We start from the raw sequence: 18,102 nt of genomic DNA, 5'->3' as shown, positions 1-18,102 counted from the left end.
ACAAATACAGAAGTATTCTCCTTAGATCTGGATTTTAAACATGAAGCCTCAATTTCAGTATTTATTTAATATTTAGTAGTTTTCGGTATTTATTAGCTGTGAGCCCCTGGGCCAAGCCACTTGCCCTCTTCAGTTTTTTCATCTGTAAAATGAACTGCAAAAGGAAATGACAAATCACTGTGGTATTTTTGCCAATAAATTCCCCAAATGGGGTTATGGAGTTGGATATGCCTGAAAAATGAATGAACATAGACATATAAACATGTATATCTACTCATATATATTCCTTTCAATAATGTCATTTTGGAAACATGTTTTGATGTGATCTCGTATTTGACACAGTAAGTTAAAAAAATACTAAATAAATAATTTTGCGTATTCTTTAGTACCTTAGAATTTGCTCAAAGGTACTTCATAGATTAAAACAAGTAATTTATAATTGATTCTATTAAATCCAAAATGTCTACATTGTTACTCCCAGCCAAATAGTATATTTAAGTTTATGGCAAGGTAGATAGAATTTCCATTTTCATTAGTAATATATAGTATGATGAGGGAAGCATATGGTTGATGGAGTGTAGAACGCATGGTTTGAAGTGGCTGGCCAGTAACTGATCAATTGTGTACAGATTGGAAAGTAAGCATAGGAATTAGTTTTTTCTGATATTTTCTCTTTACCTCATATAAAGAAAGGTCTATGATTGTTCCAAGAATTTGTTACACTTCCCCTTTTCAGTTTTCTTGAGGATCATTCCCTTGATGTTTTCATAATTGTTTTGCCTACAGCCTGGACCTCTGATTTGGTCTAGATCAGTTTCCTCTTCTCATCCTATTTTCTTTAGTTCTGTTTCTCTTTCCTTGTGACACATCTGGGACTGTGATTTAGAGTCCAAATGAGGATCCTGCAGTACATTTGCTTCATAAACTTGCAGTTAATTTTCCTGGTGATTATTTTGTAAATGTTTATCACGAATATTATATGAGATCACCAAATGTCCTGTGAAATGATGCTTATTTTAACCTGCGGATGTCTGATAATACCATCACCACCAACTCATTTGTTTACCTCTCCAACCTGTAACACAGTCTTATGTTTAGCTGTTTCTGTATTTTGTCGTCTTATTTTATGCATAGATGAAAGGTTTAAGTTTATATGATTTGCTCTACTTGAAGTCTAGACCAAGGAGGATGAGAAGGAAAGGGAGGCATGAAATTTGGAATTCAAAAATTGTTCCAAAAAGAATGTTAAAAAAAGAAAAAAGATTATTTGGGAAAAATTACTTGTTTTAAATTTTCAAACACTTTTTTACTTGAATGAAAATGTAAGTAAATCAAAACTTTAAAAGATTCAGATTAATGGTTGTGTCTTAAATGCAATGCTGTAGAAACTTGCATGTTGTATTGCAGTAGATTACAGAGCTGAAAATGTGACCTCTTATTCCATAACCTTTTCTTGTCTTAGTTCTGTACCTTTTATCTTTCACTCTTATAGTATAGCTTATGTACCACCTATCATAGAAAATTAGAACTGAAAGAGAAGTTAAATGATTTACCTAACTCAACATAGTACCTACTAGCAGGGCTATCAGTGCCTGGAAAATTCTAGTTGGCACTAAAACTGCTTGCCTTTAGTTTATGGTATTTATTCCATTATAGCATACTGAGCAAGTGACCTTTTTTTTTTTTTTTTTTTTGCAAGGCAATGAGGTTAAGTAGCTTGCCCAAGGCTACACAACTAGGTAATTATTAAGTGTCTGAGGCCGGATTTGACTCCAGGGCCAGTGCTCTATCCACTGTGACCAATTCTTTTTAAGCATTTTATGTAAATAAGGGAAAGTATTTGACTGAGTGCCCTTGTTCATCTTATTTTTTTATTGCATCACCTATTAGGTTGTTGGGAATAAAAAAATTCCCTGATTTCAAAGTTATATTATGAGGAAAGATGATACCATTTTCTTTACCCATTGTTTGTTTTATGAGTCAGGCAAAGGTTTTCCTTGTCAAGGAATAATATTAGTGGAACCAGTATAGTGAAAAATACTCAAGACTAACATTCGGAAGCTTGACTTCCCAATCTCTCCCCTCAAACCCTTCTATGTGATTCAAAAGCAGATTCCTTTTTCACTGGTCTTTCTGGGTCTCATCTTCCTCACTTCCTTGCTTATATATAGTGATATTGAACAGATGTTAGTGGTAGCTATTAATAGCCAGCTTGAGAAGGAGATTATGGATGGAAAGGATAGATGGCTCTGGAAGAAAGCTTTTATTGAACACTCTGTTGTTTAAATGTTTGAGACCAGTCAGATTGTGCCCTTCTCTATTTTCATATTGATAAGAAAAAATAATGGGATCTATATATAAATATAGGTCCTCTCACTCCAAATCCTAGATTCTTTTACAATAACCCTGTCCTTCTGTGCCCATCCTCTTTTCTTCATTGATGACACTTATTTATCAGTTGACAGTGTTTAAGAGTTCAAATTCTGTCATCAATTCACTTAATCTAAGATGTGTAGTTTTTAAAAAATTTCACAGAATCTTACTTTGGAAGGAACCTTACAGTTTACCTAGTGCAACAGGACATTTTCAGGTCCCAACTGAGAATGTCTATAACATCCCCAACAACTGAGCTTGGAATAGTATTAATAATTTAATGTAAATCTTGGTAATGTTTGAAAAATTGTAGGTAGAAATTTATTATAGATCTCTGATTTTTAAATGCTGTTGGCATAAGATGAATGGTTAATAAGTAAACTAAATTAAAGATATATTTTTAAATTACTTTAGAAATATCTTCAATATATAGAGAATTTTATGTATATTACTGTATTATGCACTCATATCACTTATTTGTTAGGAAGGTGATTATGTATTGAGATAGTGGAATGATAAAAAGTTATCATGGAACAACAAGACTGAATAGCCAAGAAATAATTTTGCATCGTCTGTTACTTTTTTGCCTTTGGTATCTCAATGTGGAAACTACCAAATGCAGATCTACAAAGTATATTCTTAAAGAGTTGCTTGAAGTTCTAAAAATTTAAATAACTTGCCCATGTCCACAAATCTCACATGTGTCAAGAGAGGCTGGATTTGAATACTTGCTTTTTCCTAATTTTGAGACTAGCCCTTTCTTCAATACTGTTCAGCTTTTCCCTGGGTGTGTTGCATTGCTAATGATAAGATTTCAGATGATTTCTTTTTGATGTTCATCAGCATTTCAAACATTTTAAATTCAAGTTATTTTTCTTGTCCTCAAAAGTTGAAGCCCCTCAGTTGACCATGAGCAATTTGTTAATTGCTTTCTTCTGGACCTTTTATGAATCTATTGCATATTCAGGTGGTATATTAACCAAAAATACATGCTCTATTGTAATTTTGGTTGCATTATATACTGTTTTAGAAAGTCATTCATAATTGGATTATTTGTTGAGTTCAAATATGGAGGACAGAACAGAGATACGGAAAGCATCTATGCTTAGGGAGTAGAAAATCAAGGTTTTTGTGCTCATGAAACATAATTTAGCAAAATCATATAATCTCAAAGTTGGAATGAGAGAAGGAAATCTTGAAAAGCTATCATAATCTCACTTTTAGATATAGAAAATTGTCATAGGAATAAATCATTTTGCCTAAAGTGGCACAGTCTAGCTCTGGAATCCGTGTTCTTTCCAGATAAAACAAGAGTTCAAGATTGAGTGACTAGGAAAATGGTGCTTCCATTAATGGAAAAGAATAGAACTTGGGGTAACTGAGTGGGAAAGAATGAACAGGTTTGGTTTTAGATATATTTTCCGTGTATTCTTGATACTCTATCTAGGCAGAGCTGTGTGAAACTATATCTTAGAATCTATTTTGTCTTTTTTTTTTGTTTTGTTTTGTATTCCTGGAACCTTACCTACTAGAAGCACACACTCAGCTTAATGGTTGATTGTTATTAGATTGGATAACTGTATCTCAAAATGAAGCTAGAAGGAGCATTAAGATTTAGGGTGTTAAGGAAAACTAAAGACAAGGAAAATGTGTGTCTGTGTCTATATTGAGAGGGGAAAGAGGTGGAAGCTAAAATAGGACTGCTGATGTGAGTGATAAAGGTAGCTGTTGTCTAGTTACTATTTTGCTTCTAGTTTTCTCTGCCCAACCAAGATTTGGAAAAAACAGAATAAGAATGACTGATAGGGAGATCATGTATTCAAGATCAGCCTTTTTTGGGCTGGGGAACCACATTCTTAGGCACTACTAGAGCTAAGAGATGTGATTGCTTGAGAGTAAGGAGGGAAGTTGATAGACAAGTAGATGTTTCTATTTCTATGTTAGAAATAAATTTATTCAGCACTTAATATGTATGAGATGCTGTGGTTGATCTTGCCCTCCAGAAGCAGACAATCTATATTTATTGAACACAAAAACTATTACAATTAAGTCATATGTAAATTTCAATGATGTCATTAAAGACATTTAGACACTAAAATAAAAACTGTATTAGTCTGTTTTATAAGAATATGTTCAAAGGCAAAGACTTATATGCCTTGAGAAAATAATTTTTACTTTAGATGCCAAATTAGCTGTATTCATTGCCTTTGAGAGTAATAGTCCATGTCTTCACTTCCAGTATTCCTAGAAAATAGTTATTAGAAAGTAAAATGCTTTCTTAATCATTTCATTTTTTTAATCACAAGTAATTTCATAGGTTTTCATAGTAGTTCAGAGATGATCTTTTAAAAGAATAATACAATAAATAGCTCCTGTCTTATCCATAAGTCAGTATTTTGGATTTTTATTAGAAACATTCTTAAAAAGGGCGATAATCTCAGATAACAACTGATTTTTCTTTCCACATTATTCTTCAACAAAAGTCCATCATTAATTAGTATATATTATCATCTTTGTGACCATAATTCCAGCGATTTTTTTAATGTAATAAAACTGTCTTTTAAGTATTCTGAAAGATTCCTTCCTTATCTACTTTGCCCTCTGTCCCCATGTAAATTTTTAAAATATTTTTCTGTGAAATGTACTACATTTTTTAAAATTGGGATATTTTTAGCTACAGAGATTTATAATAGTGAAAAGTGAGAAACTTGTTTGAAAGTGGAAAGGAATAATACCTTTATTCCTCTGGATATCCAATTTAATTGCAGTATCAAATGTCATAAGTAAATTATAATATTGATCATATATTTTAGTGCTAAATGAACCTTTAGAGATTATCTACTCCAACCCCATTATTTTATCAGCTGACGTGGCCTTGTTCTTGAAATATTTTCATTGAGAAATGGGCAAGAATTATTTACAGTGTTTAGATGATGAGTGTCTTTTTTTTTTTCTGTTTAGCCACCTCGGACATCACACCCTGTGGTGAAGTTTTCTTGTACTGACTGTGAACCAATGGTAATTGATAAACTGCCTTTTGACAAATATGAATTAGAACCTTCACCACTGACCCAGTTTATCCTAGAACGAAAATCCCCTCAAACTTGTTGGCAGGTAAGCTAAAATAAACATTCTAATGATTTAGAAATTTTAAAGTTTAGAAATTTTAAATTGTAGAGTCATTAGTAGCAATTTAATCAATGTTTATCAGTTTTATCAAGTTCTTATGACTTTTTTTTAACAGGTATATGTGAGCAATAGTGCAAAATATAGTGAACTTGGTCATCCTTTTGGTTACTTGAAAGCTAGTACAGCATTGAATTGTGTCAATTTATTTGTGATGCCTTATAATTATCCAGTCCTCCTTCCTCTTTTAGGTGAGTAATACTTGTAAAATTTCTTATAGTTCAATGTATGAAAAAGTAATTTTTGAAAAGCAAATTGAAAGTTTCTATTATTAATTTTTCTTCACACATTAACTTCTTTTGGAAATTACTGAAAATGAGTTATTCAAATGCTTGTATCTTTATAAAATGAAAGTTCATCTGTGTACATATGTGTATGTATTTTAATTTGAAAATGTTTTTCTTTGCATGAATTTAACTTTCCTTTTCTCTCTGACAGATACTAAAAATCAAAATATTATTTGACCTAAAATAATGATATAGTAGGCATTCAAATTGTTGACTTCTAGATACCTCTAATGTTGATGCTAAGCAGCACAACTATTAGAGATAACCTCCCTCCCCCCATCCCTAGAATCATCTCAGGTTAAATAATAGTTTTTTTTTCTGGTTTAAATTTTTTTATTTGTACCTCTTCTTTTCCCATCACTTTCATTTTCTGAATATACTCTTTTCCCCTCCATTTCCCAACAAGCCATTCCTTGTAACAAAAGAATTAAAAAGACGATATATCAGACAAAACTCACCAACATAACAATCAAGTTGGACATCTTATGCAATGTTTCATATCCATAGTGATCTGCTTCTGAAAAGAAGGGAGAGAAGTACATTTTCTCAACTCTCCTTTAGGATTCCTAATTATAATTTCATAGTATTAAGCTTCATTTCCATCCCTTATCCCTACTCATTTACATTGTATATTTACTATGTATCTTATTTTTCCTAGTTCTTCACTGTGTATCACTTCATAATAGAGATTATTGAGTCCAATGTGCTCATTTTCCACATTAGAAAACTTGAGACAGAGGACTTAGCCAGAATCACACAGCAGATGTCTTCCCCATGATTTTTTTTCCCTTTTGGTTTTTGCAAGGCAATGGGGTTAAGTGGCTCGCCCAAGGCCACACAGCTAGGTTATTATTAAGTGTCTAAGGTCAAATTTGAACTCAGGTCCTCCTGACTCGGACTGGGCACCTAGCTGCCTCTAAATAATAGTTCTAACAGCAGTATTATGCATATATTCTGTGGTGAACCCTCTCTCTCATGTTGTTACCTCCTGGAATCTGCTATATCTAGATCTTCAGTATTTAGATATTGTATTATAAAGGGTTTTAAGTGTATTTTTTAATAACCCTACCTTTCTTTTCACAAAATTTCATTTGAAACTTTAGTTTATAGTTAATCAGAATTTTCTTGGATATTTCCTGCATTTGAAATGTCTTTCTAAGAAAAAAGACTAGAAATCAGGAATTTCACTCAATGATAACTAGTTCAGACTTATATCTGACTTAGCAAATCTGAAGGTACATGCTTTTAAAATAATAAATTTGAAACTGACTTTTGTATTTATCTATATTGAATGGTGGTTTCTACATGTTATTCATTTTTTTAGATGACCTGTTCAAAGTACATAAAGCAAAGCCAACAATAAAATGGAGACAGTCATTTGAAAGTTATTTGAAGACCATGCCTCCCTACTATCTTGGGGTAAGATAATGAAAGCTTTGTTTTTTTTTTTTTTAAGTGGTGGGCCAATAATGTATCTAATGATTTGTTTCTAGCATTTTAATAAAAATTTATCCTTTTGTTTGGCACTTTGTACTATTATATGTCTAGATGTCTAATAATTGCAAAGGAGAATATTCAGAAATTTATAGCGAATTGATGTTAGGCTTGGGGTCATGGTACCTGTGCTCAAATCTCAACTCATACTTATTAGGTATTCTGCCACGCATGAAAACATTGCTTAATTCTGAACCTCAGAATTTGCCCTACTTTCCACAGTGAGAAAGACAATTGGCTAATCCTTAGAATATTCCTCAGGTCAATGTATGGTAGTCTTCATAAAGCAGACCATATTTGCATAAAATTGCCTAAATTATCTAGGACATTTCATACTAGAATTATTGAGATGAAAATAGAAGGCAGTATGTTGAATTTGGTTTCCTGAGCAGAATAAATTAGGATCTTGTAGGATTTATATAGAATGAGAACTTAAATTCTTGTAAATTGGAATTCTATTATTGATCATTTTAGATATGTTTAAATTGTACCTAAATGAATACTAGTAAAGTACTAAATATTTTTGAAGGGCTTTGAAAATGAGTGTTGGAGCTGCTCACTAGCCCAAAGGAAATGTGGCCATTCCACTGATCCTTCACTGGAGTTGATAGATAATCAGTATATTTATAATGAGAATATTTTAGTAGTACTGTCACAGAGCTTTGGATAACTGTGTTCAAGTGAATGGTTCAATTAAGTTTTATTCGGATTATTTGAAACATGGTTGAAGGCCATTCCACTTCAAAACTTCAGCTGATCCAGGAACTTCTCCCTAAATTGTTAACATTAAAACTTTTACTAAATATAATTTTAAAACATCACAGCATAGATAGTCAATGCTATCTATGTTGGCTTTTCTGCTTTCACTTGGCTTCTGATGCTACTTTACCTTTTAGTCTGATAACTCCCATTTATGTGATTATCTGCAATTTAATTATAAGACCATAGCTCCAGAAGAGGCAGAAATCATAAGTATTCATTTGTGCCATTTTATATAGAGGAGGATACCAGTTCTAGAGACATTGGAGGAGGATATGGCAGAAATGATATTTGAAACCAAGTTGTCTGTCTCCAGGGCCAAGCATGATTTTTGACTTTGGAAAGAAACCACTGGAGATTCTTGATAAATGAATAGTCCTAGCAAGATAGTTCCAGCCCCACTAAATCTTCATAGCAACAGTTGGAGTTGACTGCACATTGTTTTGACCATTATGTTTATTGTTTTCCTGGTACTTGTTTTTACATATGCATAAGGTCACAAATCTTCCCATATTTTTCTGAAGTTTTCACCCACTAATTCTGTGTCACATTCATATACCACAATTGAATGTTATGGTTTTTGTAGGATTTTTCATTTCTTGTGTGTGTGTGTGTGTGTGTGTGTGTGTGTGTGTGTGTGTGCCTAGGATTGGGATTTCTGGGTAAGAACATAAGTAAGTTTTGTGTCTTTTCTCCTATCATTTCCAAACTGTCTTCCCTCCTACTTGGACCAGTTCACAGCATAGAAAGGAAATGTTGGAAACAGTGTTTTAAGATGAGATTATTTTGAAGGGTAGAAAACTTGAATAAGAGATTCAGTTAAGCAAGCTATGATATGTCATCTAGAAACAAATGGAATGAAGAACTTGTCTAGAATGAAATGTGAGGGTTGAGTGAACCTGAGAAATGGCAAAGGACAAATGAGTCTGAGAAGTAAAAATAAGGAATGTATCAATCTGAGAGAAATTTTTTTTTTGCAAGGCAATGGGGTTAAGTGGTTTTGCCCAAGGCCACACAGCTAAGTAATTATTAAGTGTCTGAGGCAGGATTTGAACTCTGGTATACCTGACTCCAGGGCCAGTGCTCTATCCACTGTGCCACCTAGCCTCCCCTGAGAGAAATTCTTGGGGAATAAACAAAAAGATAACTTGGAAGGGAAGGGAAATATAATAATAATTAGGGAAGGGAGTAGGGAAGGGAAAGAACCAGATTTCCAAGGATGATAGATAGGAAAGCTTAAATGAATAAAAGCTTTGTCATCAGAAATAGAATTATGGGGAATGAGAACCATCTGTACACAAGGTAAAGGATTACTTTTTTTTTTTTAAGGATTTTTGCAAGGCAATAGGGTTAAGTGGCTTGCCCAAGGCCACACAGCTAGGTAATTATTAAGTGTCTGAGGTCGGATTTGAACTGAGGTACACCTGACTCCAGGGCTGGTTTGGTTTGGTTTTTTAAATAATAGAGTTTAGGAGCAGCTAGGTGGTGTAGTGGATAAAGCACCAGCCCTGGAATCAAGAGAATCTGAGTTAAAATCTGGCCTCAAACACTTGATACTTACTAGATGTGTGACCTTGGGCAAGTCTCTTTAAACCCATTGCCTCACCAGAATAAAATAATGGATTTTCTATTCCCTTGGAGGGTAGGAGGGAGAAGGAGTGCAACATTTCTATATATAAATATTGGATAATTTGAAAGAGGTGAGAATGGGGATGGGGAAGAACACTAATATTATAAACCCTCTAGTAGTGATGGTGTTGTCTTAACATCTAGGACCATTCTCTATTTTTCACCAGTTTATATATATTTGCATGGCCCATTAAAAAGGAAAAGTAATATTAATTTATGACTATAAAACAGACAAATTGCCTTGATGATTTGAAATGATCTAAATCAAATGAGTTTACCTACAGAAGCAGCTAGATGGCACAATGAATAGATCACCAGACCTGAGGTCAGGAACAGCCAAGTTAAAAATCTGACATTAGACTCTTACTGGGCAGGTCACTAGTTTTCTCATCTGTAAAATGGAGAAGGAAATGGCAAACCAATCATGATAAGTCAGATATGACTCAACATTTATTCTCTCGGATGTAATAGTGTTTTTGATGAAATGGTGGTTTTTGTTTTCAAATATTAATGATGATTAGTTATTTGTTATAATGTGAAACAACTGAAAAGATGAAAGTCAGATTGATGATTTATTCTTTATAATATACTTAATTATTCCTTTAAAAAAGTCAAATAGGGAAGCTAGGTGACGCAGTGGATAGCACTGATCCTGGAGTCAGGAGGCTCTGAGTTTATATCTGGCCTCAGACACTTAATAATTGCCTAGCTGTGTGACCTTGGGCAAGTCACTCTTAACCCTATTCATTGCCTTAAATAAAATTAAAAAAAAAACTTAAAAAAGATGGTTGTCTGATTTTTTTTTTACATTTTTTATACTAGTGCTACTATAGTTCCACTTTCTCAATTACTATCATAGTTGAGGGGGAAGAGAAACTGCTTTAAATTTTGAGACATAACTTTTTCACATTCAAAAACTCAGTCACAGAAATTCTTTTAATATTTAAATGTAAGTCAAGATTCAGTATTGAGTAATAATTTCTTTTTTTTTCCCTTTTTTTTTCCCCTCCCTTCTTAGCCTTTGAAGAAAGCTGTTAGAATGATGGGAGCACCTAACCTTATAGCAGACAGTGTGGAATATGGACTTAGTTATAGTGTCATTTCATACCTCAAAAAATTGAGTCAACAGGTAATATCAATAAATAGAAGTATCATTAGTTAGGAAACTTAAAAATTTTGAATTGGGAATTAAGACAGTGAATAAGAGTGGAACCAATCTTATTGATTCAGATAGCTTGGCTTCAAGTTATCATTAGGTGCTTAGATCCCAAATTCATAAGAAAAGTTTTTATATTTAAGTAATTTTAAAATTTATAAGAAGTTATTCATGGAATAAATCTTAGATTAGGATGTATATGTCATTTGTATGCACTGAAATTATAGTCTTATTTTAAAGTTTTATAATTTATTTGTGAAATCACAGTTGATTTCATGCTTGTGTCTCTGGACATTGCACATTTGATTTGAGATTTTTGTTGAAGGTTGTTTTTATTGGAAGTTGTGTTATTTTCTTTTGTATATATTAAAATGTATGGATTTTCTTTTTTCTTTTTAAAAATAATCTTGGGCACACTTAAAAAACAGTAAGTTCTATCATAATGGCCATAATTCAAAGTAAATGAAGATACTGTGTCAATTAAGTAGGATCTGAAAACAGTCACCAAATGATGCTTTATTTTCCTAAATTATTAGTGTGCTATGAAATAAAGTATGTGCTCAGGACTTCTGACAGCTGAGAACTGGATATTTCCCATTGGAAATTGACTGTTGAGTCAAAAGCCTTATTTTTGCTTCTGTTGGGTTTTTCAAAAAAATCATTCCTCTGTTTAATGCCTTTTTTCTCTCTCTCATAATCTATATAATTATCACTTTATGCTTTTTTGGTATATGTCTAAAAACTTCATTGTATGGGATAAAAAGTCATGTTGGGTAAATATTGGTGAGATTTTCCCCCTACTTTTTCATCACTCCTTAGTGTGATTATATAATATCATGTATGGTTCAGTAAAATTTTATAGCTATCATAGTGCAGTATAGCAGTTTGTTTACATGGGAATCTTAAGAAATAAAAAAAGATTTTTATGTAGTGAATTCAGCACCTTGATGTGAATTTTTACCATGCTTCAGATACCTTAGAATTGTGGTAATAACATAACCATGTGAATGAGATTTTTGTTTCTTATATATGATTTTTCATAGTGTATCACATTTTTACTGAATCTTTTACATAAGATTAAAAACTTATATTTTTTATTTTTATAAACTAACTAAAATGTTTTAGAATATATCATGTCAACTTGTATTTATTTTGAATTAAGGCCAAAATAGAATCTGATAGAGTCATCGGATCTGTAGGCAAAAAAGTAGTGCAGGAAACTGGAATTAAGGTCCGAAGCCGATCACACAATCTGTCAATGGCATATAGGAAAGATTTTCAACATCTGCTACAGGGAATTAATGAGGAAGTTCCTCACAGACTTCTAGACCTCAACATGAAGGAATACACTGGGTTCCAAGTTGCTTTGCTGAATAAGGTAATTGTTGTACATAATAGTACTACCTCAAATATGCTCCTCTGTTGTTGAATACAATAAACTCTCTGTTATCTGATGTTCTGTCAGAACTCTGTTATCAGTATTTCCATACTGTTTATAGTTTGGTAATAACTGATATTCATAATGTTGACCCAAGGCTCTTCATAGTTCTGAATTTTTTCTCAATTACCTACCCTCATTTGTGTTTGAAATAATTTATTCTGATTCTTTTAAAATTGATAATTCATATAGTCCATAGATCTCAATTAACCACAAATTTCTTAAGCTATAGCAATAAAAAAGACCTTAAAGGTGCTATAAAGTCTCTGACCAATGAACCCCAAACTCTACTCAGGAGGTTCCAGTGGTGGAAGTTTACTACTTTTAAATAACCCATTCCATTATTGTGTAGCTCTGATTATTAGAACATTCTTCCCTATTTTGCAGGCTGAACTGGTTAAGTAGATTATCCTATTCTTGAACCATTTCACAGATAAGAGAGTTTACTGTATTTTCATTTGTGAAAGTATTGATTTAAATTTCCCTCTTACTTATTTTAACCTTAGGATTTGAAGCCACAGACCTTTAGAAATGCTTATGATATACCCAGACGAAATCTTTTGGATCACTTAACAAGGATGAGATCTAATCTTTTGAAGACAACTCGTAAATATCTTAAAGGTCAAGATGAAGGTTAGACTGCTAATTAATTATTTGTATTTCCTTTGTGGTTCATATAAACGTATCATTGCTACCAAGCTTATGAGGTTTTAGTCCATTTTTCTGAATTAAATAGGTGTATTTTAAGTGATGTTGTTGAAGTACTATTGATACCATAAACCACCAGTTTTTATAGAAAGGTTCTAGTCATGGATTCAGGTTTCTCAAAAGTTACGATGATAAAAGGTGTAGTAGAAAAAAATAATGTATTTTCATAGTAGGATTTGTCATTGAACTTCAATATATCCCAGTGAATATTTATAGTATTCTGAAAATCCTAAACAAAATGGCTATAATAGAAATTATGCCAGTATAGTTTACATTTTAAAGACTTTATTACACACTAATAATTTCAGATGGTATTTATTCTGATGTGAGTTTGATAACTGATTATTATATATGTAGTCTGGAAAATAATTCAGCAGAATTTTCTTTTTTTGGTTCAATATTTTTTAGATCAAGTGCACAGTGTTCCTATAGCACAAATGGGGAATTACCAAGAGTACCTCAAGCAGATACCTTCTCCTCTTAGAGAACTTGACCCTGACCAGCCTCGAAGGCTACATACATTTGGAAACCCCTTCAAGCTAGACAAAAAGGTAATTGTTTCTAAGTTTTCTTTAATATGACCAGAAGTCAGGTTAAAAAGTAAATTTAAGCATAATTTTAAAATAATTACTGGAGCATGAACAAAAATGTTGCCTTTTAATACAGAAATTTAAAAAAGCAGTAATGATGAAACTACAGTAATACATCTCTTAAAAGTCAGGCTCAATGAAAATTTGATTTGATTCCCCTTCCTTTCTCTTCTTTTTTAATTAAATGAACCAATTGTTTAGGATCTCAATTTGATCAAAATCTGACACTGAAGATTTTTTTATTTAAAATAAGGGGGGGGAACCCCATAGACTACACTATAGTGTCAAATCAGTACTGATTTCAGCATGAAGGGAAAAACCCATTTCTAACTCTTCTGCTTCCCCACTCCCAATAATCTTAGCTTTATAAAACAAAACTAAGACACATAAGTTTCTTGAATTCCTTAAGTAATTAGTAATTCCCTAAGTAATCCAGGAATAAATCAACTTCAGTTCCATTACAGTGGCTTCTTTCTGATGGTTTTTTTGGTTGTTGAACTGTCATTTTGGAATTTTTTTTTTAATTTTGTATTCTTCAGTTTTCTTTTAATTGCTTCTCGGTACCTTCCTCTAAACTAAACATAAAAAGTCTCTACCTTTCTGCCTTCTTCATTTCCTTATATGACATTTTGTCCATATTGGAGTAATATTTCCTAAAGCTTATGAAGATTGGGTTGTTTCTTAGTAATAGATTGAGAATTACTGGCATCCATTGTCTTAAAGAGAATTTAAAGGGATTCAGTTTTCCACTTTATACAGTTTTTTCACCTGAGGACTTAACAGATTTTTTCCCCCCAGTTGGATTATTGAATATGTTGTAAGAACCTTAGTTTTGCCATATATGATCTATTATAAATTATGAAGGAGATTTGTTCATATTGTCTTTGCACTCCTGAGGGCAAGTACATCTTTTGCTTTTGTTTCTCTCTCTCACACACTTAGGACAATACTTGAGAGAGCAGTTGCTTAATAAGTCCTTGTTGATCGACTAATCCATTTTTCTCTTAGGGGATGATGATAGATGAAGCAGATGAATTTGTGTCTGGGCCTCAGAATAAACACAAACGACCTGGAGAACCAAATATGCAAGGGATCCCCAAAAGACGGCGTTGTATGTCTCCCCTTCTAAGAGGAAGGCAACAGACTCCTCCAATTGCGAACAATCATATTGGAGGAAAAGGACCTCCTGTACCGACTGCCCAAGCACAGCCAGATCTCATCAAGCCTCTTCCTCTTCACAAAAGTTTGTTGCACTTTTTGATCCCTTTTTTCTACTTTTTTCCTTTTGATTCTTCATTAATTTCTTATTGTATATATATTTGATTAGGGAACATATATTTCTACAGATGGTTATTGTCTAAATGTACACATTAATTTTTTTTAAATTTACTTAAGGAAAAAATTTACTGAGCTCTTAAATATTCATGCCACTGCTTTAGGGGCTTGGGCATTTTCAAAATGTCCTTTGTGACTCGTAAATTTGTCAAAGGTTGTAGTTAGCAAGTGTGACAATTTTAAACCTATACATACAAAAGAGAAAAGTGATTCCTATAAGTAAAGATAGTGTAATACAGTTTGAATTTGAAAATTATCATAAATTTGGAAATAAAATAATAGCTAACACTTACATGGCATTTTTAGGTTTGCAAGGCATTTTACACATTATGTCATTGTATTTTTAACTATGAAGTGAGGGCTTTAGAGAAGAAAAAACTTGAGATTCAGAGAAGTCCCATGACAGGCCTAGGTCCTCAGTATATGCTCATGAGGCAAGATTAAACTCAAGTCCACTGGACCTACAGCATTTTATACACAGATTCATAGGACAGTATTATCTGAAACTAGACAGTGTATGTAGTGGCATGGATTTTGTTAAATCAAAATTGAAAGCATGAATTGTAACATGATAGTGACCTCAGTGTCCGTTTGACAGAAGTTAAGAGATTTGTCCCAGAATCAGATAGGTAGCAAGTAGTAAGAGCAGAGAGAGGATTTACACTCGGAGAGATGGAACCTTCCTTGCTAATCCTTGTAATAGATCATCTCTTGTTTTCAAATCACAGTAGCTGGTAAAGTTCAGTTGTTCTTCCTTAGCATGCCGGAGGTATAGGTCATATGATCAGAATGAGGAAAGGAGATAAATACCTTGAGTAAACATATGTTTGGTAAGGCAAAACTGTCAAAGAATGAAATATAGCAACAAATTGTTTTTGGATTGTTTTTCTTTAACATAAGTTAACATACCTTATCTAAACAGTATAATGCACAATAGCAATAAAAAACCAGTGCATATACATTTATTTTAAAGAAAACCTAGGTACTACAACATATTTGTTGAGTTGTAGTTGTGCAAGGAACAGTTTGATATGACTTAGATGATGTTGTTAGAATCTCTGATGAGATGTTTCCCTTTTGACCCTGGCTTTAAGATCTCTTCTCTTATCTTTGTTTTTAGCTTCAGAAACCACTAATGATATGGCAGTGGATGATGTGGTTGAAAATCATGTTGCAGACCAACTGTCATCAGACATTGCACCAAATGTGATGGATTCTGAGTTTTCAACATCCTCTTCTCCAGTCAGTTTGCTGGAGCGACCAACCAATCATACAGAGGCTCTTGGCCATGATCATTTAGGAACTAATGACCTTACTGTGGGTGGATTTTTAGAAAATCATGAGGAACCAAGAGATAAAGAGCAATGTGCTGAGGATAACATACCAGCATCTTCACTGAACAAAGGGAAAAAATTGATGCATTGCAGAAGCCACGAGGAGGTTAACACTGAATTAAAAGCACAAATAATGAAGGAAATTCGAAAACCAGGAAGAAGTATGTGTTAAGAGAGATCTGTCTCAGATTTGATCAATTTTTTTATGTGGCCATGCAGAAATATAATTTCCTAGTGATCTGGACCGCTTTTGAGTCAAATATTGCGTCAAATTTTGAATATTGGACCACTTTTGAGTCAAAGCTTAATGACTTCCAATGCCTTTTCAGCTCCATTTTAATTGTATACGCATCTCTACTGGAGTTGAAATTGCTTTCCCAATGTGCTTGCTGACTGACGTAACTAGCAAAATTATGATTTTTGCTCTGTATGTACTTTTATTTCAGGCAATTAGCAAGCATTTATTGAGGCTTAACTGCCTAGGAAAAGCTTGCCAGTTCCATGAGGGCCTCACACAGGACTACATACACACTGTTGTCATTTAATAAATATTTATTGGAGTTGAATACCATAGTGAAGCATAGGCAAAAGGGTGAGTTTAGTGAACATAGGGGAAGTTTTTTCATGCCCACCCTGTGCTGTGCACTTTAAAATTACTATCACCAACTGAGAGAGACAGGTGATGTTATGATCCCCATTTGAGAGTTAAGAAACTGAGGCTAAGAGGTGAAATGACCTTCTCAGGTTAACATACCTAGTAAATATCTGTGGCCAGATTTGACTAGGCTCACCACTTGATCCACTACACCTAAGATAGTTGGTAGATATTTAACTTTATATAGTAATTTAATTCACTCACACAGTAAACATTTATTGGGCATCTTCTATTTGTATACTTTTGGCAGGTACAAAAATGAATGCCATATGATTCTTGTTCTCAAGAAACTTAAATTGTCCCAATATTTGAAATCTTCCAAATCTCTATATATGAAGTGGAATTTTAAAAAAAAAATCTTTTTTTTAAACCCTCTCCAACAAGCACTCAATTTTGATTAAAATTGTTTTTCTTAAAGATCAAGAAATACTTGAGGAAAGAAATTTATTTACATCTTGTTCAGTTGGACATTTAAAGCTATCTGGCTTTATTCTTACTACTTTGATGTTGGAGCTTCTCAAAATATTAATGTTGTATAAATTATTTCTTGTTCACATTTCTTTGCCTTAACCACCACATATGTTTGGTGTGCATTACGAATCGCAAATCAAAGTGGTAAAATTATACAGAATTATCTTCATATTCTAGTATGTCAGCATTTTATTGTAGAACAAGCACCTATAAGGGATAATTCAACCAATGGTTGATTACCTATATGAAAACCACTTATTTCTTCTTTTTTTTTTAGAATATGAAAGAATCTTCACATTACTGAAGCATGTACAAGGCAGTTTGCAAACAAGACTAATATTTTTACAGAATGTCATTAAAGAAGCATCAAGGTATGTAGTATTGGGACATCAAAACTATCAAGCATAAAATGACTGTCTTCCATGTGTAATCAAAATTCTTTTGAGCAGGTGCATGTATACTGTACACATATATCCCCATATATTTACATCTTTTTTGTTAAATAAAAATTTCATCAGTTAAAAGAAAACATTCAAATTTCTCAGACCCCATAGGCGGGATCAGTGCATTTATATAATAAGCAAACATGAAGAATTTGAGCTATTTTGTCTCTCCCAATCTATTACTTTATCTTTGTTTCTCCAGTCTTTTTCTTAGTCTTTGTAGTTACATCTCTGCAAATACTAC

General features: G+C 32.9%; 1 protein-coding gene across 1 annotated transcript in view; it reads left to right on the top strand.

Annotated features, from left to right (window-relative positions):
- The window catches only part of INTS6 (integrator complex subunit 6), a 104,713-nt gene that overhangs the window by 69,501 nt on the left and 17,110 nt on the right, over nucleotides 1–18,102 (top strand). Inside the window, 10 exon segments of the mRNA XM_074217178.1 lie at nucleotides 5,335–5,487; nucleotides 5,618–5,750; nucleotides 7,171–7,265; nucleotides 10,747–10,857; nucleotides 12,047–12,262; nucleotides 12,829–12,955; nucleotides 13,439–13,581; nucleotides 14,629–14,863; nucleotides 16,076–16,450; nucleotides 17,693–17,786. Coding sequence (XP_074073279.1) covers nucleotides 5,335–5,487; nucleotides 5,618–5,750; nucleotides 7,171–7,265; nucleotides 10,747–10,857; nucleotides 12,047–12,262; nucleotides 12,829–12,955; nucleotides 13,439–13,581; nucleotides 14,629–14,863; nucleotides 16,076–16,450; nucleotides 17,693–17,786 — 1,682 coding nt within the window.

Source organism: Macrotis lagotis, chromosome 1, assembly GCF_037893015.1.
Source record: "Macrotis lagotis isolate mMagLag1 chromosome 1, bilby.v1.9.chrom.fasta, whole genome shotgun sequence".
Taxonomy (NCBI): domain Eukaryota; kingdom Metazoa; phylum Chordata; class Mammalia; order Peramelemorphia; family Peramelidae; genus Macrotis; species Macrotis lagotis.
The sequence above is the reverse complement of the archived record's forward strand: the minus strand, read 5'-3'. Positions and strand labels throughout refer to the sequence as shown.